At 42.6% G+C, this 16,821-nt stretch overlaps 3 protein-coding genes across 3 annotated transcripts; all 3 read left to right on the forward strand.

The window, feature by feature from the left end:
- Nucleotides 1-420: 420 nt before the first annotated feature.
- Nucleotides 421-1,734, forward strand: LOC139823745 (uncharacterized). The gene is made up of 3 exons (XM_071796251.1): nucleotides 421-723; nucleotides 1,294-1,518; nucleotides 1,597-1,734. Exons 1-3 carry the CDS (start codon nucleotides 666-668, stop codon nucleotides 1,680-1,682), a joined length of 369 nt encoding a protein of 122 aa, XP_071652352.1. The 5' UTR covers nucleotides 421-665; the 3' UTR covers nucleotides 1,683-1,734.
- Nucleotides 1,687-14,061, forward strand: LOC139823744 (uncharacterized). The gene is made up of 5 exons (XM_071796250.1): nucleotides 1,687-1,923; nucleotides 12,289-12,506; nucleotides 12,685-12,844; nucleotides 12,936-13,050; nucleotides 13,880-14,061. Exons 1-4 carry the CDS (start codon nucleotides 1,845-1,847, stop codon nucleotides 12,998-13,000), a joined length of 522 nt encoding a protein of 173 aa, XP_071652351.1. The 5' UTR covers nucleotides 1,687-1,844; the 3' UTR covers nucleotides 13,001-13,050; nucleotides 13,880-14,061.
- Nucleotides 2,986-5,398, forward strand: LOC139823749 (uncharacterized). Its single transcript, XM_071796254.1, has 3 exons — nucleotides 2,986-3,087; nucleotides 3,230-3,596; nucleotides 3,645-5,398. The coding sequence occupies exons 1-3, from the start codon at nucleotides 2,986-2,988 to the stop codon at nucleotides 5,396-5,398; spliced, it is 2,223 nt and encodes a 740-aa protein (XP_071652355.1).
- Nucleotides 14,062-16,821: the final 2,760 nt, after the last annotated feature.

Raw genomic sequence — 16,821 nt, forward strand, 5'->3', positions numbered from 1 at the left:
ACTAGAACTCCGAAGAAATAATTGATTTTCATGATTTGGTGCGCTGCGTGAACTTAGCGCACCATATTTTCAAATTCGATTTTTTTTTATTTAATTATCGGAACTATTTAAAATGCTTATATAGAACTCTAGAACTATTCAAAAGAAAGTCAGAACTCTAAAAAAACTTTGAGATTTTTAGGTATGGTGTGCCAAGTTCACAGGACCGAATTCAACAAAGTATGATATAAAGCAAAAGCTAAAATCAGTTCTTTCATGACTGCTTATGTTTATAAGTACGTTTAAATAAAATAACATTTATAACATTTATTGAGGATCGATGTCTAATTAAAATTTTATATTACACTTTGAAATAATACAGTTATGATAGAAACTTCATAGACAAGTGAATAAAAAAAATGTTTGTAAATAAGATAACCTCTTTGGCATTACTTTAAACAATACTTTAAAAATACATGATTGTGTTACATAATTATAATTTTAATGAAGTGAATACCATACATTACAATTAAAAACAGATTATTTTTAATTGTAATAATCAAATAATTTATATCGTATTTTTTAGGTTACCTGCTACAAACTCACGGAACTCGCAACTCGCAACTTGCCCGTTGATTTGGCTTTACCAGACATCATTGAGTTGTCACGAAGCATGATGGTGGTAGATGGCTGTGCTTATCATATATTTCGGTCCTAGGGGAAATTACTCGGATAGCCATTATCGTAAACACCCATTCTTCAGTCTTTTCTACCCCTATTTTATATATAATTGGTTAAAATTTGGTTGATCAGTTCTGGAGTTATAGAAATTTCGGTAAATTTGGCACATACATACATACACACATACCGACATTTTTTAAAATAGCGATTTTTCGACATTTTAGAACATTCTGAACACATTGGCAAAAGCAACTAAAAAAAAATTTTTTTTACGAAAACAAAGCTTTCTCTATGAGGAAGCAATATATATTACTGTTACAATTTATATTACATAATTAACAAATGTAACAAATTTCTACCCATTCTATCTTGTCTTGCGTAGTAATAAATGTATTAATGTATGTCATATAGTATGTCATATAGTATAATCTACTGTGATTCAATTCGATTCGAATTCGAACTATTCGCACACCTCTATATGACATACATTTTGATCAAATACAATTGGTCAAATTTCAACCTTTAATTCTCAATCCTCAATCTCCAATGCATAGTCTGATACTAACTTAATATTGTTTTGTATATATATAAAGCTAGATTTATTTTAATTATTTAATTTAACTGCTTTCATAGGTAGACAGAATATTTACAGGAGATTGAAAATGTCGCGATTTACAATAGCGCTTTTTGATGACGGACTGCAGTTGGTGCCATCATCGTGGTTATTTGATAATAAAACAATGTGTCACTGGCTGCCTTATACAAACGAAAAAAAAATTCGGAAAGCAATCATGGAAGAAGCCAGTCCTGATTGTACTTGGACTGCTCATAAAATTCTGCGCGTTTTTGGGACCTCAGGTGAGTAAATTATTTTACAATTTTAATGTATGTTATTTAATATTAAGATTTTATGTCGTTTTCTCTATTAATTTTCAGGTACGTACGCATCAGGGATTGAAAAAGTAAAACTTGCCCAAGAATATTCCGACTTGGATATTTCCGACATCGACATTTCATATTAGAAACGTATACCACGCCAAAAAAAGACGTCTTCAACTTCTGACGACAGCGATCAAAACAATAATAGTATTTCTGAAAATCAACAAGTGACTAAGGAAAAGTCACTTCCAGTACCACCATTATTGCCAAAATCGTTTATTGTCAATAAACCTACCAAGGAAAAGATGCAAAGCGAGGAATTCTATCCTAATTTGAAAAAAAATATTGCAAAAGAAGCCTCAGTCACTCCAGGCAAAGGCAACGGTTAGTATAAAATATTATATTTCAAAATTATATATTTGATATACTTGCATTAAATTAATAAAAACAAAATTACTTATTTTTGTATTACGATAACTGTTCGAGATCCGTCGAACTTTCCTACGCGAAACATCGGCTCGAAAACATTATTATATTTAACATCGAGAAATACCGATGTTTATGTTGTTCGAGCTCTGTCGAACTTGTTCGAAACATACGTTCCCCGCGATCCCCGCGCCCTCGAAGCCCATCGATCGCGATCACGCGTTACGAGAGTGCTCCCTTTGTCGAAGCACGGAAACGGCTGTTGTGACGCGTGATGTGACCATACGGACGAATAGCGATTCAGCTCTCATCGCGCGTTCGTTCCTGAAAAACAACCCTCTTGAGTAAACGGCGAATTCGCTCGCCGGACAGTCGTTGCTGAGGATTCCTAGTCTCAAGTCGTGGGCCCGAACTCATAGCCGAAAGTCGTCGCGTATCAATCCTCGTCTAAAGACAGCACGGCTCTCTCACTCTTAAATCGCTGCTTGAAGCGCTATTCGCTCGTTTCGGCTTAAAGTGCGGATCAAAGTTACTTATATTTTTTCATTAAGTGTGCTACTTAGCGAGGGGTCCGAAAACTTCCGGTCGTGCTCCGCTCGCGATCGTTCTTCTGCCGCGCGCTCAAGATTTCCGTTCGACGCGTACAAGATCTCCGCTCCGCGAGAGGCTTCGATGCGAGAAGCTGAGACAAGATTTCCGTTCGCGATCCCTGGCAGAAAATTACGAACGACTCAGAAGATTTCCGAATCCGCGGCGCACGATCCGTTGTTCCCCCTCGCGTCTTTTCCGTTCTTGAAATAAAGACTATATATTTCTTTGTGCAATCTGTGTTCCGAGTGCTTTAATCTTCCTTCCTTCCGCGAATTTACGACTCGCGTTATCCACGCTTCTCGCTCAACTCTGAGCGGAATCCAGATTCAGGGCGACCGTCGTAAAGCGACGCCCGAACATTTTGGTCCTTCGAGCCGGATAGAAGCGTGTGGAGGGTCGAGTGTGTGACAAGTGTGCATATTCGTCACCATGTCCGAGCATCTCGGGAAACAGTTGCAGCTTCAACGTTCGATCGAGCGTTATCTCGATAATTTCAAGAAAATCGGGAAGAGGAACTTAACCCCGGCGAAGGTGCGTTCCCGCATTCAATCTCTAAAGGAGCTCTGGGCTCCGTTCTTCGACGGCCACGCAGATCTTCTGCATCGGATTCCTGAATCGAGCCGAGCAGCCCTGAGCTACTTCCAGGACAACGCCTTCGACACGACTCTCGCAGCCTAAATCTCGTACCCGCGCGCTCGAAGACTGTGCGATCGGTTCCTCAAGCAAAACCGCGTCGAAATCTGCGAACTCTTCGCGAGTGCACGCCGCGAACGCCTCCGCCAACGACTCGACTCCGTGTCCTTTATGTAAAACGTCACACTTCATAAATCTGTGTCCATCGTTTATAAGCAAGAATACGAGTCAGCGTCGAGAGATCATTAAACAACACAAAAGGTGTTTTAATTGCTTAAGTACCAAACACTCCGTGCAGGATTGCAAAAGTAAATATTCTTGTCGCGTATGTCATAAAAGGCATCACTCTTTGCTGCATTCTGACTCGGACTTTTGCTTCAGTGCCACAGGCGCTGTCTCTAGCGACAGTTCGTCCTCAAAGGACAATGCGGCGATTAACTGCTCGTCGCCTCAAGCCTCTGACTCGAAATCGGAGGTCAACTCTCTTTTCGCGGCTGCGAAAAATCGTTCACCGATTCTATTGGCGACAGCGTGGATCACGGTCCGCAGTTCGTCCGGCCGTACCGCCGTCGTCAGAGCGTTACTCGACCAGGGCTCCGAGATGACGTTCATCTCGGAGAACTTGGCGCAAACCTTGCGAGTCAAACGGATTCGCATGCCGATCTCGATTTCCGCCGTCGGCGGAATTAACGCCGGGACATTTCAAAACGCGACACGCATATTCATTTCACCGCGCGCGTCTCTCGTCCCGTCCCTCTCGACCACGGCGCTCATTCTCCCGTCCGTAACCTCCTACATTCCGAAACGCAACGCGGATATTTCGTCCATCTCATATCTCTCCGACTTACCGCTAGCCGACACGGATCCGACGAGTCGCGATCCAATCAGTCTCATTATTGGAGCGGATCTCTATAATGAGATTATTCTCGACGGCGTGCGGAAAGGGGGAATCGGGCAACCTATCGCGCAAAATTCTATATTCGGATGGGTCATCTCCGGACCCGTCAGTTCAGCCGCGTTTCCTGAACATTCCTCAGCGAAAGTTCCTCGAATCTCAACGCATCATATTTGCTCTCTCTCGCTGGAGAAAGAACTCCGCCGGTTCTGGGAAATCGAGGAGCTTCCGCAGCGATCCGCTCTTACACAAGAAGAGAAGGATTGCGAAGAGCATTTCCGCTCGACTCATTCTCGAAATTCGGAGGGACGATACGTCGTGCGTCTCCCATTTAAGAAAGGCCCTCCTATCGAAATCGGAGAGTCTCGGGTTCAAGCCGAGAAAATGTTAAATTCGCTAACTCGTCGACTTCGTGACAAACCGGAAGTTATGAAAGAATATCATAACTTTCTCGACGAGTACGAACGTCTCGGACACATGCGACCGTTATCTCCCGCGCAAGACAACGAACAAAGCGTCTATCTTCCACACCACGGGGTGATTCGGGAAGATAGCGTTACCACACGTCTCCGCGTCGTGTTCAACGCGTCAAGCGTCACCTCTAACGGTACCTCTCTCAACGACCACTTGCATATTGGTCCAAAAAAGCAAACCGATATTTCCGCAATAATTGCGCGGTGGCGCAGATACAAATACGTTTACTCGGCGGATATCGCGAAAATGTATCGCCAAATTCTCGTCGATTCTCGCGATATAAATTACCAAAGAATTTTATGGAGACGGTCTCCTCACGACGCGATAATTATTTTCCTGTTGCTAACCGTGACTTATGGCCAAGCCTGCGTGCCCTTTCTTGCCCTTGCCGTTCTCGAGCAATTAACTATCGACGAGGGTAAACAATTTCCCCTCGCCATTCCGATTCTCAGAGAACATATTTACATCGACGATGCCGTATTCGGAGCTGACGACAAGCCTCATATTCGACAAATTCGAGATCAGTTAGTTGCCTTATTAAAACGCGGCGGGTTCGAGTTAAAGAAATGGGCAAGTAACTCCCCCTCTCTTCTAGACGATATTGACGTCGCGGATCATGGGCTAGCCGGTAAAAAGCCCTTCGCGCAAGACGAACAGCTCAAAATTCTCGGTATCGGGTGGAACCCCTCTAAAGATGTTTTCGAATATCGCGTCGCGCTTTCGGATAAAGTTCCCGATACCAAACGTACCATATTGTCCGCTGTCGCGAAACTTTACGATCCGTTGGGCTGGGCCACGCCTGTCACGATCGCCGCGAAAATCCTCATGCAAAGGCTCTGACAACTTAATATCCAGTGGGATGAGCTTCTTTCCGAATCGGTTTACGCGAGATGGAACGATATATATTCACGTTTATCAGCTCTCGGTCACGTGCAAATTCCTCGTTGGAACGGCCTCGGGCCTGATGCCGAACGTTCCGAAATACACGGTTTCGCGGACGCTTCGAATCATGCTTACGCCGCCGTTGTTTATATAAAGGTAGTGTTTTCGTCGGGCAAAGTCACGATATCGCTGCTTGTTGGTAAATCTAAGGTCGCTCCTTTGAAAACGATAAGCATACCTCGACTCGAATTATGTGCGGCCTTGCTTCTAGCGCGACTTATTGATTTTGTTCGAGCGTTAAATGGTTATCAAAATCTTCCGTATTATTGTTGGACGGATTCCAACATCGTGCTTGCTTGGATCGCTCAAGATCCTTCGCGATGGAAGACGTTCGTCGCCAATCGCGTTACTCAAATTCAAGCTCTCGTTCCGCGTGCCTCATGGCGACACGTCTCAACTAACGATAATCCCGCGGATTGCGCGTCGCGCGGCATTTTCGGCGATTAAATTCTAAATCATGAACTATGGTGGCACGGCCCTTCCTGGCTCACTCTCAATTCCGACGAATGGCCGATCGGCGACACGCGTCTTCCCGAAAGCGCTCCCCTCAAGGAGAAAACTATAGTTTTGCAATGTCACGCCCCCGGTCAATGGGATCTCACCACGAAATACTCCTCATGGCCTCGGTTGATTCGCGTCACCGCGTATATGATTAAGTTTACCCGTTTCTGTCGTCGCGATTGACCTTCCGACTCGCTCAACCTCGCGCTGACCGCCTCTCCTCCGCGCCCGAATGTAATCAAGCTAAAACCTTTTGGTTTAAACAAATTCAAGCCGATCTGTTTTCGAGCGAAATCAAAACGTTGTCACGAAATCAAAACCTATCGACTAAAAGCTCGATTCTCTCTCTTCGACCGTTTTTAGATCAAGACGGAGTTCTACGCGTGGGTGGGCGCCTCGGCAACGCTCCCTTACCGTTTCCCTTACCGTTTCCCTTACGCCACCCTATCTTATTATCTTCGCACCCCCTTGTCAAGCTCCTCGTAAATCAAGCTCACTTACGAGCCCTGCACGCGGGACCTCAGCTCACTTTGAATATTCTCCGTCGCGACTTCTGGATCATTCGCGCGCGCAACATAGTCAAAGCGGTTATACATAATTGCGTTACATGCACGCGCGAGCGAGCGGCAGTTCCTACTCAAATCATGGGCAATCTGCCCGAGCCACGCGTAACCTCGACAATTCGCAGTTTTCTGCACTGCGGTGTGGATTATGCGGGACCAGTTCTTATTCGCGCTTCCTCCGGTCGCGGTATTACCTCCCGCAAGGCGTACATAGCCTTATTTGTTTGTCTCGCGACGAAGGCCATCCACCTAGAATTGGTTGGAGATTACTCCACTCCCGCGTTTCTAAACGCTTATTCCCGGTTCTGCGCTCGTCGCGGTCTTCCGCAATGTATGTATTCCGATAACGAAACTACCTTCGTCGGGGCAGACCGAGAAATGCATCGAGCGTACAAATCCGCCGTTCAAGACCCAAATTTTCTAAATTTAACCGCGTCAGATAACATTACGTGGAATTTCCTCCCCCCTTCAGCCCCGCATTTCGGCGGGCTATGGGAGGCGGGTGTGCGGAGTGTCAAAACTCATTTGCGTCGCGTCTTAGGGAATCATACTTTAACCTTCGAAGAATTCTCGACCTTATTGTGTAGAATCGAAGCGTGTCTGAATTCTCGACCGATCGCTCCTCTCGCCGACACCCTCGATGACTACGAATGTCTCACTCCCGGTCATTTTTTGGTCGGATCCGCTCTCACGGTCAACCCGGAACCATCTTTGCTCGATCTAAACGAGAATTGTTTGTCTCGATGGCAACTAGTCCGACACATTACCGAAAAATTCTGGAAAATGTGGAGTAACGACTACGTGAACACTCTACAACAATGAGCAAAATGGCGAACGGTCAAAACGCCGATCGGTCTCGGACAACTCGTCCTCTTGCGCAATCCCACGTTGCCCCCGTGCAAATGGGAGCTCGGCCGCATAACGCAATGCCATCCCGGGCCCGACGGTTTCACGCGCGTAGTGACCGTGAAAACGGCCACTTCCGAATACCAAAGGCCAATCGTAAAACTATGCGTTTTACCGGTCAACAGCGAGGCGACGAGCAATTAATCATACTTCTTGCGTCAATGCGAGACGCGCGTTAGATCTAAGTATTATATTCTAAGCTAGTTTAAGCAATTCGTCTATGTTATTCCACGGCGGGCGGCGTTGCCCCTTTAATTTTCTGTATGTCTCTGTAAACTTCTCGCGCTGATGTTTTGTGTTTTTCTATTATCACGCATTATTTCGAAACTATCGTTCCGAGGCGGGCGGTATGTTCGAGATCCGTCGAACTTTCCTACGCGAAACATCGGCTCGAAAACATTATTATATTTAACATCGAGAAATACCGATGTTTATGTTGTTCGAGCTCTGTCGAACTTGTTCAAAACATACGTTCCCCGCGATCCCCGCGCCCTCGAAGCCCATCGATCGCGATCACGCGTTACGAGAGTGCTCCCTTATTTGTCGAAGCACGGAAACGGCTGTTGTGACGCGTGATGTGACCATACGGACGAATAGCGATTCAGCTCTCATCGCGCGTTCGTTTCTGAAAAACAACCCTCTTGAGTAAACGGCGAATTCGCTCGCCGGACAGTCAGTCGTTGCTGAGGATTCCTAGCCTCAAGTCGTGGGCCCGAACTCATAGCCGAAAGTTGTCGCGTATCAATCCTCGTCTAAAGACAGCACGGCTCTCTCACTCTTAAATCGCTGCTTGAAGCGCTATTCGCTCGTTTCGGCTTAAAGTGCGGATCAAAGTTACTTATATTTTTGAAGTGAAACTTCTTTAGGCACGGTAGTGAGTTCGATTCGCGACACGAAAAAGTGTAACGGAAGTGAAACTTCTTTGGTACAGTAGTAAGTTCGATTGTGCGACACGAAAAGTGTAACGAAAATTTGACAAATAGGCTTACGGCGTTGGCGAGACGATTCTTCTTCTGGCACGGTAGTAAGTTCGATTATGCGACACAAAAAGTGTAACGAAAATTCGACCAATAGGCGTACGAAATTAAACTTCTTTAGTACGGTAGTAAGTTCGATTGTGCGACACGGAAAGTGTAACGAAAATTCGACCAATAGGCGTACGGCGTTGGCGAGACGGTTGTTCTTCTGGCACGGTAGTAAGTTCGATTATGAGACACGAAAAGTGTAACGAAAATTCGACCAATCCCTCACGGGAAAAACTTGTAGTAACTATTGAAATGACAACTATTCGTAACTATTAGTGCACACTACTCAATAGTAATTTCGCGCACTGTTGGAATTCGCACTAGTAGTGTTACGTCCGCACTAGTACTCTCTACATGTTTCACTGAATAATTATTCACCCGACATAAAAAAATATTTATTTCGAAATTTTATTACTATTTTTTAACTAAATTTATTTCTTAAGATGCAGTCTATGATTATAAATATTTTTTCGTATTTGAAAAACATACTTACCTTGGTGGGATTCGAACTCGGGACCTCTGCATCGTGAGCCAACTGCCTTACGTGGTAGACTACTTCTTAATTTGATGTAAGCGTTATATATAGTCTACATATGTCATAACCAGCGCAAATATATAATTTTTCAAAAATCACATCAAGAAACAAATTCAGTTAAAAAAGAGTAATAAAATTTTGAATTCGATATATGATATAATATTTCTTAATGTCAGGTGAATGTCAGAAACCAGTGCCGGCTTATTATGAAATTTTGTGTTCGTAAATATATTTATAAAAAAAAACATATTTATAAAGTTAAAACATTCTTATCAAATCTTTACAAGGACCTTATTAGACAAAAATAAGAAAATTTTTCTTATGGCATGCCTAATAAATAATGATCGGGACCTCATCCGGTTAGCCCTAATAAATAAGTATTTAAGAAGTTAAAACATCCTTATCAAATCCTTACAAGGGCCTCACTAGACAAAAATAAGGAAACCTAGGTATATATATATATATATATATATATATATATACCAATTAAACTTTCATAAGTGCATCCATGGCGGAAATATACTTCTGCACCATACAGAATGTGCACTATTTGGTTTAATATTGCAAACTTCTGCACACTATTAATTCGCATTGTTGAATGATTAGTATAACAGTGTATACTGTTAAATTTTTGCACTAATGGCAGTAGTATCTACTGTTACATTCTAATAATTTACACTGGTCAATAGTAATAATTGCGTAGTGGACACTACTTATTACCAGTATTACAGTAAGCATTGCAGTAGTAATCACTGCTTATAATTATTGGCATTTAATAGTTACTATTATCATTTCAATAGTTACTATTAGCATTCCAATAGTTTTTTTCCGTAAGGGATAGGCGTACGAAATTAAATTTCTTTAGTGCGGTAGTAAGTTCGATTGTGCGACACGGAAAGTGTAACGAAAATTCGACCAATAGGCGTACGAAATGAAACTTCTTTGGTACGGTAGTAAGTTCGATTGTGCGACACGAAAAGTGTAACGAAAATTTGACCAATAGGCGTACGGCGTTGGCGAGACGGTTCTTCTTCTGGCACGGTAGTAAGTTCGATTATGCGACACGAAAAGTGTAACGAAAATTCGACCAATAGGCGTACGAAATGAAACTTCTTTAGTACGGTAGTAAGTTCGATTGTGCGACACTAAAAAACGTCACGAAATAGTGTCACGAAAATTCGACCAACAGGCGTACAAAGTGAAACTCTTTTTGGATCGATAAGTAAATTCGATTTTGCGACTCGAAAACGCGTCACGAAAATTCGATCAGGCGTACGGCACTGGCGAGACGGATATAGTGAGAACTGCGTGTAACACTATATTTTCGAGTTGCGGGCGGCTTGGAGTGACTAATTCCGTTGCATTGTTTTTGTATTAATTTCAGAAAAAGTTATGGCAAAGCCTTGCCTTCAGAAGTTTCACTTCTAACGCGCGTGGCGACCACGCGTTCATTTTTTGAAGTGAAACTTCTTTAGGCACGGTAGTGAATTCGATTCGCAACACGAAAAAGTGTAACGGAAGTGAAACTTCTTTGTACGGTAGTAAGTTCGATTGTGCGACACAAATAGTGTAACGAAAATTTGACCAATAGGCGTACGGCGTTGGCGAGATGGTTCTTCTTCTGGCACGGTAGTAAGTTCGATTATGCGACACGGAAAGTGTAACGAAAATTCGACCAATAGGCGTACGAAATGAAACTTCTTTGGTACGGTAGTAAGTTCGATTGTGCGACACGGAAAGTGTAACGAAAATTCGACCAATAGGCGTACGAAATGAAACTTCTTTGGTACGGTAGTAAGTTCGATTGTGCGACACGGAAAATGTAACGAAAATTCGACCAATAGGCGTACGAAATGAAACTTCTTTGGTACGGTAGTAAGTTCGATTGTGCGACACGGAAAATGTGACGAAAATTCGACCAATAGGCGTACGAAATGAAACTTCTTTGGTACGGTAGTAAGTTTGATTGTGTGACACGAAAAGTGTAACGAAAATTTGACCAATAGGCATACGGCGTTGGCGAGACGGTTCTTCTTCTGGCACGGTAGTAAGTTCGATTATGCGACACGGAAAGTGTAACAAAAATTCGACCAATAGGCGTACGAAATGAAACTTCTTTGGTACGGTAGTAAGTTCAATTGTGCGACACGGAAAATGTAACGAAAATTCGACCAATAGGCGTACGAAATAAAACTTCTTTGGTACGGTAGTAAGTTCGATTGTGCGACACGGAAAGTGTAACGAAAATTCGACCAATAGGCGTACGAAATGAAACTTCTTTGGTACGGTAGTAAGTTCGATTGTGCGACACGGAAAATGTAACAAAAGTTCGACCAATAGGCGTACGGCGTTGGCGAGACGGTTCTTCTTCTGGCACGGTAGTAAGTTCGATTATGCGACACGAAAAGTGTAACGAAAATTTTCGACCAATTGGCGTACGAAATGAAACTTCTTTAATTGGTACGGTAGTAAGTTCGATTGTGCGACACGAAAAAACGTCACGAAATAGTGTCACGAAAATTCGACCAACAGGCGTACAAAGTGAAACTCCTTTTGGATCGGTAAGTAAATTCGATTTTGCGACTCGAAAACGCGTCACGAAAATTCGATCAGGCGTACGGCACTGGCAAGACGGATATAGTGAGAACTGCGTATAACATTATATTTTCGAGTTGCGGGCGGCTTGGAGTGACTAATTCCGTTGCATTGTTTTTGTATTAATTTCAGAAAAGTTATGGCAAAGCCTTGCCTTCAGAAGTTTCACTTCTAACGCGCGTGGCGACCACACGCATAATTTTTTTCATTAAGTGTGCTACTTAGCGAGGGGTCCGAAAACTTCCGGTCGTGCTCCGCTCGCGATCGTTCTTCTGCCGCGCGCTCAAGATTTCCGTTCGACGCGTACAAGATCTCCGCTCCGCGAGAGGCTTCGATGCGAGAAGCTGAGACAAGATTTCCGTTCGCGATCCCTGGCAGAAAATTACGAACGACTCAGAAGATTTCCGAATCCGCGGCGCACGATCCGTTGTTCCCCCTCGCGTCTTTTCCGTTTTTGAAATGAAGACTATATATTTCTTTGTGCAATCTGTGTTCCGAGTGCTTTAATCCTCCTTCCTCCCGCGAATTTACGACTCGCGTTATCCACGCTTCTCGCTCAACTCTGAGTGGAATCCAGATTCAGGGCGACCGTCGTAAAGCGACGCCCGAACAATAACAATTATTATATGTGTGTCCGAAAGTCTGTATTCTATTTTTTTGTAGATGTGCTGCCTGAAATATTCAGACGACTAAATCAAATATTTGAGAAATTAAAGTCAATAGATGATCGGCTCAGCAAACTAGAAGAAAACCAAAATGGTACCCTAAAAAATAATGAAATGGCAGTTTTGCAGGAATTTATAGCTCTACCATTAAAAACCAATGAGGAAGTTCAAAATATGAAGAAGGATCTTGAAAACCAAGACTTTTTTGAACAAATGGTGAATATTTTTTTTCACATACATAAACTTTAAAATACATCATTAATTCTGGCAACCCCGAAGCGTTTTAGCAGAAAAATCAGAAATTTCGTAAAATTGAGATGCGAGCTTGCGAAAAAGATCAGTCGATGTGTAATATATGTATATGTTCCTAATTGTAATAAATTAATTTTTATAGGCCATTTCGTTGAATAGAATCGGCGGACGTGATAGCCGAGAATTGATTATAAACATTTTAAAAAGAACGATCACAAATGAGATAGCTGTACAATATAGTTGGGCTGGAAAGCTAAAAAAAATGAGGTTCAAAGATTTGCTGCTCGCGAAGTGTATTATACGTAAGTTTTGAAATGTTGTGCGACTAATTTTTAGTATTTTACTTTAATTTCAATACAGTACTATAAATATAAATATTAATCAATGTTTTAGGAGCTGTGCGTATTACGGATGACAAAGTGACAGAGAAAGATATCACACATTATATCTCCAAGTAGCTTGTGAAAGGCACTTTAAGACACGAGCGCAGTCTTGAACAAAGAAAAACGTAAGTTTTTAAAAATTGTATAATTAATAGATTTTTAAAAAGGTACTGGACAATAAAATATTAATTTTCTACAATTTTCCTAATGTGTTACATTTTATTATTAAATTATCTTATACATATAATGTAAAACAAAATACAAAAAATTGCCTTTAATATATTAGAATTCCAGTTACTTAAATTGTTTGATTTTTTGTTCGAATTGACCGAAAGCTTTTGGAACGATGAAATAATGAACTAATCATCTTACATCTTTTATAGTATTTTGGATATTATATTCAAGTAACAACGAAGCCTTTTTATAATACTTAAGATGCATTCCGTTTCACGCATGTTGTGTATGAAGCATATTTATCCTTGTTGTTCACCGAATGTTAGATAAGAGTAGATGCATCATGCGCGTTAAGCGTGAAAAGGAATGCGTTAAGCGCGAAAAGGAATTTTAATAACATATTCATATAAAACAATACATTATATAGATAACATATATTTGATGATGGTATTCTTATTATTGGTCGAACGAACTATTCATTGCCTGAACTTTCGTTGAAAGCGGAGTCGACTTGTACACAAAATGAAAAAAATTATAACTTTGATTATAATACATATTAAAAAATTACATAATGACCAATTTTCGATTTAGAAATAGTATATAAAATATATGTGAAAAAATAAAAGAAATACTGAAATTCTTAATTATATATATAAATTTTTGAAGTACAAAATTAATTTAACTTTTTTCTTATTTGTTTAAATTTTTTATTACTAAGTCCTCTTAAATAAATAACATGCTCTTTCGTTATTTTTATCACACTATTATTTTCATTTTCAGTAAACATCAGAAGACAGCGGACGCTGATGATGATGCAATATAAATTTTAATATTAATACTATATAATAAATAATATAATAAATAATATATTATCATAATAAATATAATTAATATAATAAATATATAAATGTTTAATCTGTTGAAATATTATACAATACTAACCTATTTCTACAAATAAAAAAATAAAACTATTGTGATTTAATAAATTGTTTTTTTATTAACAATATTTATTCCCGCATATATACGTTTTTTTTTACATTTCTGCAATCTTGCAAGTGAAACCAAAAAGGATATTGCACCAACCTCACCGAAATGTTCAAGAAACATTCTGTAATATTTCATAAACGTTTCTTGCGGACCAAAGCAGACATTTTGACGTTGCTGCAATCTTGCAGAGACGTTTCAGAGACATTACGCAACATAACTGTAACAGTTTCAATGTTTCAATGTTATGTTCCTACAATGTTGCAGAAACTTTTCTGTGCTATCAGGGACAGTCCTCAATAGGCTCCCTTCCGCTATGGTAGAGCGTGTTGCTCAGAGCTTCACCATATATCTCAAGTATGGGATTTTTCCGACCTCATGGAAGACAGCCGATCTAGTCTTAATACCCAAGGGAGAGGCCCCCCCCTCTGGGTGAAGTACCTAAAGCTCGGCCTATTTGCCTGCTGAGTGAGGTCGGCAAAGCATTCGAGCGCATTATAGCAAACCGAATAAATAACTGGTTGGAGGAAAATCTAAGTTATAACCTTTCTGACAACCAGTTTGGTTTTAGAAAGTCGCGATCAACCACAGACGCTCTTTTTCACGTGCGGAAGATCATTACGGAGGCTCGAGCAAGAGGAGGGAGTGTTCTGGCCTTGTATCTTGACATCTTCAACGCATTTAATTCCATTAAGTTCCCAGGCATAAGGTACGCACTGCGGGTTAAGCGTATCCCGAAATACCTCCGCCGTATCGTCGAAGCGTTTCTCGGAGGTAGAAGGATCCGATTTCGAACTATGAACGGAGCGAGACGCTCGAGGAGGGTTCGTAGGGGGGTCCCACAGGGCTCCGTATTGGGTCCCCTCCTATGGAACCTAGCGTTTGACTTGGTCCTTAGGACTCTTCTTTCGCAAGGATGTCACATCGTTTGCTTTGCGGACGACACTTTGTTGCTCGCGGAGGAGGATGATTTTGATGCTGCATGCGCGTTGGCTACCGAATGTCTCGAATACATCATGAAGAACATTGGATATTTTGGCCTCAAGATTTCATGGCCTAAGTCCGAGGCCATGTTCTTTGACAAACATCCGCGGAATGCTTTTTTCGAGTACGAGGATGTAAGGATTCCTATATCCAACGCTATGAAGTACCTCGGTGTTATATTGGATCCAAGATGGTCCTTCAGCAAACATGTAAAGTACGTTATTGAAAAGGCCTCAAAGGTCAGCAGGGCGCTGTGCGGCATTCTGCCCAACTTACGAGGCCCAATAGAAAACAAGCACAGGTTGTATTATACAGTTGCCCTTTCCATAGCCATGTATGCGGCTCCCTTTTGGAGCCAAGCCTTATCTTTCGAAAATCAGCAGCGGATCATGAGAAGAGCGCTCAGACTTTCAGCACTGCGCACCATAATGGCATATCGCACCGTGTCATACGAGGCTGCGACTTTGCTAGCAAGGATCCCGCCGCTCCATTTATACGCGGATTTTTTGAGTCGTAAGTATTTACGCTTACGAGAGTTAAAGGAGAACGGCACTTATACCGTTGACTCTCCCTCGGCAGTGAGAGAATCGGAGTGGAGCTCCCTGCGTGAACGATGGTTGGAGCACATCGGTGACAACGGCTTGGCCGGTAAGAGAACGAGAGAGGCCATTTCCCCGTCGTTTGACCTGTGGCTGGATCGGCGTTCTGGCTTCCTGACGTTTCGTATTACCCAGCTTCTCATGGGACACGGGTGTTTTGGGTCCTATCTCTATAGAATCGGTAAGGAGGAAACACCTACGTGTCGGTATTGCTCCTCGGCTGACGACACTCCGGAGCATATTCTGGCCTCATGCCCGTTCTGGGGTTTTGAGCGAGGCGAATTGACCGCCGTTATTGGACAGGATCTGACTTTGGCAACGGTCGTTGGCCAAATTTGTAGAACAGGTAGGCATGGCGTGCCTTCTCCGCGTTTGCGGAACGGGTTCTTTCTCGCAAAGAAGAGGATGAACGTATTCGGCAACAGGGACTTGTTGACCCAAACTTTATAAATATCGGCGACGTGTAACTGTTTTTCTTTTTTAGGTTGAGTTGAGCTTTTGGATATTGTATATAAAACTTATTTACTTGCGGCGTGCGTTACTCACGATGAGATTTAGCTTAAGTTTTTCGGAATTGTACATGGATTTTGTCCGCGGCGTGCGTTTTTCTTGCGATGAGGTGGCGGTTTCTTCTGGGGGGTGGTTGCGCGGGTCTTTCCCGGGCTTCGTCCCTCTTGGGGTCTGGTGCGTCGTGCGAGCGACGTTCTCGGATCCCTGGGGGGGATGTTGGGTCGGATCTGGCCGGCGGCCCCGCCTTCCGATTGGATTATATGCATACTTGCATACACATTATTTTTCTCGGAGTCGCCGCCCTGTGGTTGGGGTCCCCTTGGGGTCGGCCGCCCGGTGCTGGTTGCTCGCTAATGTTTGGGACTCTGGCACCATTGCTCGGCAATGGTTGCTTGGAGCCTCTTTGTGGCGGTCGGCGCCGGTTGGTCGTCCCCCGGGTGTCCCCTTGGGCCCTGGGGCGGATCTGTCTTCAATCTTTGTTTTTGTTGTTCTCTATCCTTGTGGTAGAGAGTAGCATTCATTGTTTCTTACCGCTTTGAGGCGGTTTGGGATGCGGGACCTGGGTTGGGTCCCAATATCATGGTGGTGGGTATTCCCTTGTTTCTAGCGAGTTTAACTTCGCGTTTTGACTATCGTGGAACTTCC

This window comes from Temnothorax longispinosus, unplaced genomic scaffold (assembly GCF_030848805.1).
Source record: "Temnothorax longispinosus isolate EJ_2023e unplaced genomic scaffold, Tlon_JGU_v1 HiC_scaffold_17, whole genome shotgun sequence".
Lineage (NCBI taxonomy): Eukaryota > Metazoa > Arthropoda > Insecta > Hymenoptera > Formicidae > Temnothorax > Temnothorax longispinosus.